General features: G+C 42.6%; 1 protein-coding gene across 2 annotated transcripts in view; it reads left to right on the top strand.

The window, feature by feature from the left end:
• Positions 1–12,511, top strand: part of LOC147692277 (uncharacterized) — a 312,790-nt gene that overhangs the window by 114,615 nt on the left and 185,664 nt on the right. For both annotated transcript variants that reach the window (XM_086938541.1, XM_086938542.1), the window contains one exon: positions 6,281–6,436. In XM_086938541.1, coding sequence (XP_086794667.1) covers positions 6,281–6,436 — 156 coding nt within the window. The remainder of the gene's footprint in view (positions 1–6,280; positions 6,437–12,511) is intronic.

The following is a 12,511-nucleotide window of genomic DNA, read 5'->3' on the forward strand; positions in this document are numbered from 1 at the left end:
TTCTTGATCATCTAGTGGTAACAAATAGTTAATTTCAGACATCAATTTTACAAAGCGCGTCGCCATCTGAGGTGAGTCGCCCCTCATGCATACTTCCAGTGCTTCTTGGCATGTCCTGGTGTTAAAAGAGAGCCAAATCGGGCGAAGCCAAAAGTTTCGTTGGGCTAGTAAGCGTCTACAAATGCACAAGATGTGAATCAGGGTTTCCTCCTCCTGGTTACAGAAGCGGCATTGTGTGGAGGCAGCTTTCTTGTATCCTTGACCGAACTTATATGCCATCAGTGGAATTAAGCCAAAACGCAGTCTCATTAGTTGCTATTTTAGATAAGGATTCATGGGCGATGAAAGATAGAGCGGTAATATTTTTGGGGCGTAGAGTTTGGAAGCCCAGCTGCTGTGAAAGAGTTTTAATACTGATTGTGCGTCATGGTCATAGGAAAGAATTTTTGCTTGTTTGGTCAAAAGTTTGGATTTCGCCTCTATGGGCAGCGAAATTGACCATATATCCTGAGCCTTTAGAGTTTCCAGACAAAAGGTCAAATATTTATTCCACGATGTGTCAGGAGTGCTAAGCAATGACCATATACTGCTCTTTAAAGTGTGAGAACTGGCTTGTTTTGTTTTTAGGCTGTAAGCAATGAATCTTGCACTCATAATCCAGTGCTGGGAAGATAAGGAAAATTCCTTTCGGATTTGGGCATGAGAGGTCGAGTTTGGCAGTTGGAATACTCTGCGGAAGCATGCTGACTGAGCTCTATCTAGCCAGTTGGTCATTTTATCCTTATAGGTTAAAGCACCAAAGGTTATTGTTGGGAGGAATTTTGCACCTATCAGTCTTATTAGCGGGGCAAAATCCGGGGAGTGGAGGGCTCTCTTTGTTCTTATAAAAGCCCCCTCTAGGCTTCGAGCAACGCCCTGCATTGCAGTTATATGCGCGGTCGGTCTCCCTTTGTGATCTATCCAGACACCCAGATATTTATATGAAGTGACTGATTCCAGTGCCTTCCCCTCAATGAACCAAGTGCGCTTTTTTGTTTTCGAGGAGGATACTACCATTACTTTGGTTTTGGTAGCATTAATCTCTAGTATGTTGGTGTTGCAATACAGGACGAGGGAGTCAAAGTATTTGAAGACCCACCTGAGTTTGGTCGAGTAAAATAGTGTCATCAACCTATTGCAAGGTTTGGATTTTTATTAGGTCAATTCTTGGTGGAAAGGCTCGACAGCGGGCCAGCTATTCAGGGAGGTCTGCAAGATACAAATTGAAGAGTAAAGGGGCAAGGATACATCCTTGCTTTAGGCCTCTGTTGGTATAGATTTTATTAGTGGATGACCATCTCGAGGTGACTCTTATTTTAACACAAGTATCTGTGTGTAGAGCTATTGGTGCATTCAGTATGGTCTGGGGAATGCCCCATTTTGCCAATTTTTCCCAGAGTTTGGGCCGAATCACGCTATCAAAAGCTTTCCGAAAATCGATAAAGCCCAGGTATAGTGATTTACCTTTTGTGGCTAGGGTGGTTTCCATCATATGGGCTAAGCAGATCAAATTATCTTCAATATCGCAACCGCTTTGGAAGCCGGTTTGTGTAAAGGCAATTAAAGTGCAGTTTTCCACCCAGGTTGTTAGTTCGGATAAAAGGACACTTGCGATAATTGTCGGGGCTGGAGCGTGAGCCTTTTTTGTGGATGGGAACGAGTAGCGATCCTCGCCAAGAAACCGGGATAGGACCTCCCAGTATTGCTGCCTCAAAAAGGGGAGCCAACATCAAAGCCCATTTCTGGGCGGAAGCTCTATATACTTGGGTGGGAATGCCATTGGGTCCTGGGGCACCACCTGAGCGCATTTTCTTTATTATTAGCGCTATTTGGTTTGGGGTGATCTTGGCAGTTGGCGTCGTATCATCCTGGGAGTTGGGTTGCTTGAGGATGGGAAGGCTGTTACAGTTAGTGCCATACGGTGCTGTATAAAGTGCTTTAACATAAATCTCCCAGTCAGCGGGTGAGATGTTAGATGCACTGGGAGGTTTAGTGGTTTTAGTAGCCTTGTTTACCCAACTCCAGAATTTTCTTTGATCCTTAGATTTTATGATCTTGTGGGCCGCTGCCCAGTGATGTTCTTCCTCCAATCTCTTAAGGATAAACCTGACCTTCCTATATTCTTTTCGGGTAGCTGATATTTCGCCCCGCAGAGATTTATGTTCACTTTCATTATTCGCATAATTTCGCTGTAGTTTATGTAATTTATTTTTTGTGATGATTATGTGTTGCTTTTGTTCTCAAAGAGTAGATGAAACCGGAAGGCCCTTGTCTAGACTTTTTGTTAGCTTTGAGGCTAATTGTTCTCTGAAATCGGTCACAATGATTTCCCATGAGGATGCCGTCAAATGACTACTGCCATCCGGGTTCCATTTGGTCAAAAGATCGTCCACTTTTGCTTCTATTACTTCCTGATTGTCCTCGGATGATCTCAATTTTCTTACGCTCTGTAAGTTAGATTCGTTTCCAATCAGGGGAATATTCAGGCGATGGAACTGCCAAAGATCAATTTTGCACGTTAAGATTGCGTGGTCGCTATCTAAAGATGGAGTTACCAAAAACTGTCGTACCAAGTGAAAGTGAGTAACTGATATCCATATATAGTCCAGAGTGGCCATTCGAGAGGGAGATACATGAGTATATGCCGCCGGTTGATCCAAAACAATTCTTCCATTTAAAATGCGAAGGCTTTGTTGGTTTAATTGTGTTGCCAATTTTGTCCCTTTGGCTTCCTTCTGTTGGAACTGAGATTTTATCTCTGGGATAGCCCAAATTTCGTTAACTAAAGATGGTTCAAAAATTGGGGTCGGCCGGCCTCCATTAGGTTGGTGTTGAAGTCGCCCATTATCAGCCATATATCATTTGGGAAATGAGCATCGAGGTTGTTTATGCCGGGGAGCATTTTTCTCAGTGTAGCCTCTCGTCTTATTTTGGAGGGGTGCAAGTAAACACAGCCAAGGATAATTTTTTGTCTTAGTTTTTCCTTTTCGTGGCACTGAGTCTCGATGCTGATGAAGATATCATCGCCCTCGCCTTTATAAAGCGGTAATAGGTTTACAACCAGAGTGTTCTTCACGGCGATCAGCACACCTCCGGAGGCATGACCACCTACAGCAGATGGAATAGCGTGTGATTCAATAACGGTGAAGTCTTCCCAGATGGTGTTCTCCAGGGCCCAAGTTTCTTGGAGAGCAAATATGTCCTGGGTCTTCTGGAGGCCCATAGGTAGCCATTCAATTTTCTCTTTTGTTAAACCCCGAATATTCCAAGAGCAGATATTAAGATAGTGTGCTACATCATAGTTAATTTTTTCTTTGTTCGATGTTTTCTGTGTATTACCCTAAGGCCTGAGAGAGCCAAGACCAATCTTGGGATTTGTGAGGCTTAAGTACGCATTTGCGTGGTCCGCCCACTTTTGATGCTATTATTTGAAGTGGGTTCTCTATCGAGGGTGTTGTTTTTGTTACTGGTCGAGGGCCACATTGTGTTGAGGGTGACTGCTGGATATTCTTATCCTGTTTCAGTTCTAGTTTGTTATTTCCGACCATTGGATCGCTGCATATATTTTTTAGAAAATCCGGGTATTTAGCGTTGGTATAGGATCTAACCCGAACGCCTCAATCACTCAGTTGTTTTTTGTTATTCATTAGGATTGCTGCCTGGTCTTGATTGTAGAAAGTTACCACAGTCGATTCATTTTTCTGGCCCTGTTCAGGGTCAGTGAAAGCCACACTTTCGATATCCATTGATTTTACGTTTTCTAGACCTGGGAGCTGCAAGCATAACTTTAAAATGTTTCCTCTATTTAAAATATCCCATTTTCTTTGGGATACGTATTCCGGATACAGTAATATTTTTTTGTATTGTTGAGACAGGGAAGGAGTCTCTCGATGGTTAGGATTTGATATTTGCAGAATACTTGTCCCCAACCAGAAAGGCAAGCCCACAAACAATCTTTCACACACTTAAATTCTCAGGTACAATGCATATATGTCCACCATTGGCCACAATAATCCCAGGTACACTCAGCAAGGCGCCTGCCCATTATTTATTCCCCAGCTACTTCTTTGGAATTTTGAAATCTTTAGGGCTTAGCTGATCATCTTTCAGATGTGCAGCTGGTTTAGGCAGCTTCTCACTTTTTGTTTATTCAGCTGACTTCTACAGTCACATCCTTTGTGGAGCTGGGAGTTTCGGGACAGGGAAATGGAGGCTAAACAACAAAGAAAAAGAAAAAGCATCCATGTCGACCAGCTTCTGAAACATGACTTCAGTGACTTTATTGAGGGAAGGGACAAGAAGATTCTAGGATCTTCCTCCCAAGGGAGACAAAGGAAAGGATACATCACACCTCTCACCAGCTAGCAGAAACCAGCTACAGTATACACCTCTGGATGGGGGCAGGAAAGTTCCAAGCCTATTTTAAGGCTAAACACAGGTGGGCACTTCACTTAAGACCTTCATTTTATGTAGTCATCGTCACACATACATTGCAAGATTTAGTCCTGTGTTTGGTCATTAAGCATGCACACATACTCCATGCTCACACTATCCACTCATAGAAGTGACACTCATTCTTCCTCCATGACCTCTACTTTTGGATCAAAGGAACTGAGTGAGGAAGACTAGCAGATCTTTTAACAGGAGAGGCCAGGAGGCATGTTTCTAATGAACGAGACAAACAGAACCTGTCCCTTCCATTAGAAATCAATACTGCAACCACTGCCATTTTCTTACCCTCCTCCTGGTAAATGGAGCGTGGTCACTTTTCTTATGAAAGCAACATTTTGGGTGCTCCACCTGACCTCAAAGTCATGTTCTGGGGTCTCAGTACATGGCGTACCCTCAGTGAAAGTATGGTAGTGTTGTGTTCAGTCAGACAGCAATCAAAAACCTGCAAAGATATACCTTGAGTTTACTAAGACAGAATAAAGGAGTGGATTGCATGCTCCCCACAGCCATGCAGGGGACACTTCTTTTTAAGCAAAATGTTCGTTTTGTATGCGAAGTCTGAACTGGGTTGGCGGAGTGAGCTAAAGAATGATGATGGATTAAACCCAGCTCAGTTGACTGGGGTTGAGTGCTTGCAATGTTCAACACTCCGCCCATCCTCCCCTTTGGTTTTAGTTTTGTATGCATCATCGTTACACACGCAGGAGGCTTGCAGTAAGGCATGAATTATTAGCGCAGAAACATAACCAATGCATGTTTCATGAGGACCTAGCAAGTGGTAGCTTTTGTCACTGATGATCTTATGGATGTCAATATAATGTCAGTGAGCCAAATGGGTCTTGGTGAGCTCAAGTTTAAGAAATGGGTTGCAGTCTTTAGTTGGAGTGGGGAGAAAGATGGCAAAGATTGGAAGCACATGGAGAAAGGTAAGTGGGAGATACAAATATAGTTATGAGGGATTGGGGTAGTAAGGATGAATAGAAAAAACTGTGAAACAACTCGGTGGATCTGTTGTAGAGTAGCGTAAGCTGGACAGACAGAATAAAAGGCAGATAAGGAAATAGGTGTTTATGAACTAGAAAGTTGTAAGAGTTTAAAATGGAGGCTCATGTTCAGACCCTCCTGTAACACTAAATGAACTCCTCCGAGTAGCCCTTACATGGTCCTCAACTGCCACATCCATGGCACGGGTGGTGATCGCATCACATGACCACTGATAAACCCTTGCCAACCCATACACAGGTGCTTCAAATCTTCATACGGTTCTCAAAGGCCCTCACACAGACACTAATAGACCAGTCTCCCAGCAGACATCTAATAGAACATAACAGTACATGCACCAACAAGCTCCTCATCCTGTCCATCAGTCCCTCCTCCTGACTTTGTTGTAAAGGCACATAACTACACCTGAGGTATTGACACTCTAAATGTAGATTACAGTCTACCCCCCACACCCACCTGCCCGACAAGGAAAATTCTCATAACTTGTCCAATGGGCCCTTCTCATATTAAATGAAAGCCCCTTTGCTAGTGAAGAATCTGCCAGGGACTTAACACAAGCCTCTGCAACCCCTGTGGTTTAGTGGGCCCCCAACACTTCAGTGGGCCCACCATTCAATCCAGGTGAATGAACAGGTGTAAGATATGCAAAACACAGTGGTCATTAATCACATTCTGCAGGGGTAGGAGTTGGGGTGTTGCACCATTTTGTGTTACGCCACTGCAATCCGGCCAACACCTTTTGCCATCAAAGATCATTGTGTTTTTGCCCTTTATTCCCCATTTACAGTCGCTTCACTGGACACCTTGCCAAGCTTGCCAACCACGTGACAGCAGTGGATTTTATGCAGAACTTTCTGGACAAGAACCAAGAGGATAATGGTCAGCGTGGCAACACCACCTTCCTGCAGGCAGATGTGGCCCAGCTAGAGTTACCGGAAGGCAGGTGAGCTATAAGACTAAAAAGGGGATGAAACATGGGCACATCAAGAGGGCTGACTGCGGTGTTAGAGGGAGTGCAGTGGCCATATAGTCATGGCCTGCTATGGCAAGTCCCTGGACTAGAAATAGTTGTGGGGGCTGTGTTTATCGAGTGGTGTTTGGAGGTTTCCTTGGCACTATTGGGGATGCAGATGTTTCAAGTGTAGGAGCTTGCAAGTCAAACTGCTTTGGACTGGGAAAGGCAGCTAGGGTGTTTTAGGGTAGAGAATTTCGAAAGGTGTTTTGTGCAGGTATTGGTAGGTGACTATCACTTGAGTTTTCAAAGTTGTTTGTCTGGAATTTGTGGGAGAGCCTTAGAAAAGGAGTTTAGGCAGAGTGCATGTGGTTTGAGTTTGGGTGTATAAGGGGGAAAATCCTAACTAGTGTGATGGATCACTGCAAAGATTTGATCATTTATACCAGCACGCACTGGAGGTTTTAATAGCTTCCAAAATGTACCCCCGCCTGCCTTAGGTCATCCTCTCTGATTGAACCTATAAAAGCATAAAACTCAAAAAACTCATGGAAATATATCAATTACTAAAGTCACATCAGGGATTCAAGCATAATGCACAAAATTGCTTGTGCAACATATCATATATACATTACGGCCCTTGTGATGGAGCTGCCAGAGGCCATGAGGAGAAGAGCAACAAGACATTCTGAAAGCTTCTTAAATCCCACATGTAGACCATGTTTATTTTCTTGATCTTTTTGTGAAATTCCTGCTTGTAATCAGGCAAGGATAATTCCTGGATGTGCTTCTTCTCAGATCTTAATATCCAAGTCAACCATAGTCCTGGTCCAATAAGAAATGTCCAACCTCAACTCCTGGGGTCTCTCCGCTCCAGTTGGCTACATAAGCAGCCTCAGACCTGTTTTGACCTTCTTAGGTCTTGTCAGAAAGGTATAGCTTGAGTCCTGTTGTACATTGAACACGAGGCCCAAGTCTGGCATACCCTTCACATTTAGGACATCTACTGCAGCAAGAACAAATTGATGGATCTCTTAAGAAGCGTGCATCCCATGGTTGTGTTTGTCATAGTGGAGCCAGGTTAATTAAATGAGCATAATGTTGTGTCTCTTGTTTTTTTTCTCAATTGAAATGCATGTTGTTTTCTGTCCTTGATAGTGTTTGTTCTCAATTGATACTGCTTATCACCCAGGTCCATTTGCTTAGCTCATTTTCTGTTGTTAATTTTCTTTTTTCCTAGTTTTCTTACTCTGAGTAGTTGCATTTGGCCTGGTTAAATGCACTCTGTGCCATTTCATGGCTTTTCACTTGGTATCACATGACTAATGTAGTTACTCCTATGGTTTCAGGCAACCGTTCTCTGGATTCCTTGGTTTAGGAGGGTACTCGGGTATCACCTGCTTGGGTTACCATATCATTGCTAGTCACAGCAAGAGCTCTGGTTGATACTTGAACCTAACTTGGCACACATAATTGTAATCCTTTGCTACTGCTAGGGTTTCTACATAACTACTTTAGGTTTTTCTCATATGTTATTGAGTTCAGCTGCAGCCGGAACACAAAATTTAGACCTGTCCTTTGGATCGCAGGATTTTTCAGCAAATCTGTTTCGTACTGTATGTTGGGACCAGCATCAATTAATCAAAAGTGATTGCTCGTCCCCAGGCGATCTTGTTTTTTTCCCTATAGACAAACCCCCAAAGCGAAGTTATTCCCCAGCGTGTACTAAACACTTAAGCATTTTTCCTTCTGATGTTGCCATGTGTACATTGCTGTACTGATAACCAAAGTAGAACACACATACCATGCTTTTTTCTTTGGCTTTATTAAAGAAATGATAGGTCAGATGGCAACTGGTTAAGGACGTGTATTCCCGGGGAGACAGTGTTGAGTAAATGAGCAGAGTTTCTGAAATTGATGGTCATAAGAGGTGGATTGGATTGGGACTCACATGGATATACCTGCTCGCCAGCTGAGAAAAAGTGGAGAGAGGGATGGATGCTTAATATGCCTTAGCATAGATCCCATAGAGCTTACACTTCTAGATTTGACAGGGGCGTGCTATGCTCTTACTAGGGTTTGCGCTATATCTTGCTTTTGACGATGTGCTTTCACTGTGTTGTTTTGTTTTTATGGTATTGAATGTTATCCTGATGTGTCAGTGCGCATAAATGATGATGCAATGAGCTTTCATGATGTTGATTGTGCTGTGCATCAGAGTTCGGTATGCCCTGTCAGCTTCCAGAAGTTGGAGATAGAAGCTTGTTGTGTGATCTGGCCATCTTCTGGTGGGGCATGTTAGCAGAACCATATTTGTCATCTGAAATAACGAAGCTTCTCTTGTACAGCTGTCTGGAGATCACTTTTTGACACTAAATTTGCTGGGGCTGCAATGAGGTTCTCCTGTGCATAGAAGTTTGTGTTGGCATTTTTTCGCACCTCAGAGTTTGTGTAAAAGTTGGCGGAACCCTTCTGAGAATATACTCAGTGTATGGAAGAGTTCACCCTTTTCACGGGCTTCCCCAAGTCTTGGCCCTGCCACACACCCATGAAGCTCAGAACCAGTGATCCTGACAATCTTGAATTGGTGGAGTATGGTCCCAACAGGACATCTTGTCATACACAGAGAAGTAAGGACGTGTACATCGCTATTTTTAAAAGAAGTACAGAAATGACAAACAGCAAAGCTTTGAAAAACTGCCCTCACCCACAAAAGTTTGTTGCATGCTTAATCATGGGCTGCTACTGACACTTCTGCGCAAACCAACACTTGAGGTGGAGCAATGGGGTGGGGAAGACAATACAAACATAAAGAAAAGGACAGGATATAAAGAAAAATAAGTGGAGACTATGAGTTAAAACAAACTCAGGGATATCCAGATAATTTTGTTCGAGGATTCCCTTGTTAGAGCTAAAAGGTATCTCCCTACCAAAGGATGGTGGCTGAAACAAGTGGATTATGCACCATTTACCCCTCCACTCTGCAAAGAAGTTGGCATGTTTCAGCGGATATCGTGTCTCTCCCAGCTTTCCTCAGGACTGTTAGATCGCTAGTCTTATCCCCTTTCTGAACTACCTCAATGTGTATATCGATTACTGCACCTGTGATTTATAATCTATTTATGGTCCTGTAACCGTACTCTCAATTGGATCTGTAAGTGATAAAGAACATATGTACAAGTGAAAAGAATAATGGAAAGCATAACAAGCGAAATGCCTTGTGATACCATTACGTGAGAAAACTTTTCTGTCTATGTCCTTCTCAACCCATTCGGTGCGATGCAGCATGTTTAACATTCCATTTTAAACACCTCTCGTGGGGACAATGCCCTTGTTTAATGGTGAGATCCAAGAACCCTTCTCGAATCTCCAACTGTATTTAAAACTGTTGTATAAACCCACACCTATCAATCTCTATCACAACATCACTCAGTGTGAACACATGCATATACCCTTACTGGTAGAGCTAGGGCATTGAGTCAATAGCTCGGTTAATCTTACCGAGTTTACTGCGGAACCTGCTGGAACTGGCACAGGAGTCGTTAGAGAGCGACATATTCTTACATGATACAGTTCTTTACCTCACTTATGCCAGTATCTAGTTCACTTAGGTGTAAGTTCATGAGCCCCTGAGGTTTGAAAATGCCCTGCGTGGAGCTCACACAATCGTCACCCCAGGTATCTGCTCCTTGTCCATTAAAAAGGAGCGATTTGTTTCCAAACTCCCGAATCACACCTGCTGTATTGGCATCAAGCCCCCTGCTTACTTTGTCATGGTGGGTTCCCCACTGGCTCTGTATCCCTCCCGGGACCGCGTGGGTACCAGGCGTCCATGATCGGGGCTTCTAAAGAGAGTTCCTCTACCTGACATGTGACCGCAACGCGGACCACGTGTGCTCCGTCAAGCGTGCAGATGCTACAGCGGGACTTCAAAAATACATTCTAAATCAATATCGCCATTTCCCTGAATCTTCAAAACACACATTCATTCAACACTGGGGCCCATTGCACTGCACACTTTCTCTGTTCATCTAACTCAACTTCCGGGATTTTGGTGAAAGAACCAGGAGTCCTACCATAACATTGGCGGAGTGTCTAGATCTAATTAACTATTTATTATTTACACCTATAGTTCAAAAACGATTTACCTTGGTTTCATTAAACACCATTTTAATCAGACACACCACCATTGTGGCAATGGATCTGCTAGAAAGAAAATCAGGCATAGGAAAATACGAGACCAGCTCTAATTCTCCCTTAATCTAATTTTTATTCAAAGCAAACTTTGGTATATCTGACATTGAGGCATTTATTCATTCTTTATTCAATAAATCTTTAACTTTTATTTCAAAATGATCATTTTATTTAAAGCTCAGAAAACAGACATTTATTTAAAAGTTCAGTTGGGAAGTTTTAGCAAAAAGGACAGATAGTTCCAAATTCACTGTCTCCTAACATCCCTAACTAACACCCTTGTCTTATCCTAACAGTCCTGTAAAAGAAACTAACAATCAGAGAGAAATCTTACATCCAAAAATCGATCTTCAGTCCGGCAGCATCTCCAGAGGAAATCGAAAGGAGCGATGCCTCTAAGCAAAATCAGGGGTTTTTATACACTAATTTGCTAACTTAATCTATCTAAAAAGTATCTAGCATCACCAATTCGGGTTCTGATTGGACAATTTGTGGTGGGTGAGCATCTCCTCACCATTATAACATCATATTCACGGTGAATCAGCAAAATTATAATACTGCTTTGTTTAGGACAGTCTTTGGCCTGGTCACTTCCTTAACTCGCAACGTCGCGCTGCTTTCCCACGTTTTGAACACTTGACTGTCCATGTTTTGGCAACCATCCTGGCTTCCAGGGCAAGGTAGCCTTGAACCTCCCACCAGAGCACATGCAGCTCACTTGCGCTTGCAGGCTTTGGATGCACATGCGCAGTCTAACATTCGCTCGCAGTTCATGAGAGCGGCCATTTTCTTAGTAGGCCTCAGAGGCCACTTTTTGGAACTATCATAGAAACAAACACAAATTTATGTTAAATATAGAACTAAAGCCCTTCTGTTTACCTCCCACCGAACTAATGTTTCCCCATTTATTATTACCTAGCGGGTAAGCCACATAAATGCGTTTTATACTTACATTTCCGATGACCTTTTGGCACAAAACATATACAATAAGCACGTTTAAACTACGTTTGTTTACATTTAAGCTACGCATTAGTTCACATCACAATTATAACATATATTAGTTAATTATATTGCTTCATGCAGGCAAAATTAGTATTCCCTTGTGTTTATGTATGCAACTTTATACTATAGTTGATTATTTCACCACATCACACCATTAGTAAATTGTTAACGTTATGGAACATTGATTTTACGAGGGGTATACAAAATTTTGTTTTTGCCACCTCGCTCCATCACAGACGCTTCAGGACCACTAGAACGCATGCATCAGCCCAAGCGGCTAGAGACCCGGAACATCTATGATTAATCCTAATGCCCGATTAGGATAAGAATTTACAAGTGTTTTAGGCGGAGTGTCTGTTTATTGCTTGTAAGTCCCGTATTATTAATTCATTAACGGACAGAAAATATTGATTGTAATTAAAATAAATTACCAATGAAAAGTCTTTTTCTCACAATAAATGGATGGCAAAAGATTGGGGAGGGGGTTTTTGCGGGCTTCTTTTATGTTTATTTAAGGAGGATCGAATACCAGTCTTAATGAAAGGAAGGAGGTGTTGATGGCGCTGCCATGGTAATATGAAAGTATTAAGCTTCAATGATTATGTCGTCCCAATCTGGAATACAACACAGCAAGTTTATATTCAATACCAGGCGAAGTAAAACCAGGGTGGAGACTAAAAACATGGCCATGTAGCCCCCTTATCTTAGGCACTGTTTCATATTGAGCAGGATTGTGTAATTACATTCCCCCTTCCGTCTGAATGGAAACCCTCAGTGTCTTGGGTGATGTTAATGGGAGTCATAGCCTACTGAGAGTGTTCCAAGGAATTTCATCATTAAGCCAATTTGATGGCTACGCAGACTAGACAC

The sequence above is a fragment of the Lissotriton vulgaris genome, chromosome 9, assembly GCF_964263255.1.
Source record: "Lissotriton vulgaris chromosome 9, aLisVul1.2, whole genome shotgun sequence".
Classification (NCBI taxonomy): domain Eukaryota; kingdom Metazoa; phylum Chordata; class Amphibia; order Caudata; family Salamandridae; genus Lissotriton; species Lissotriton vulgaris.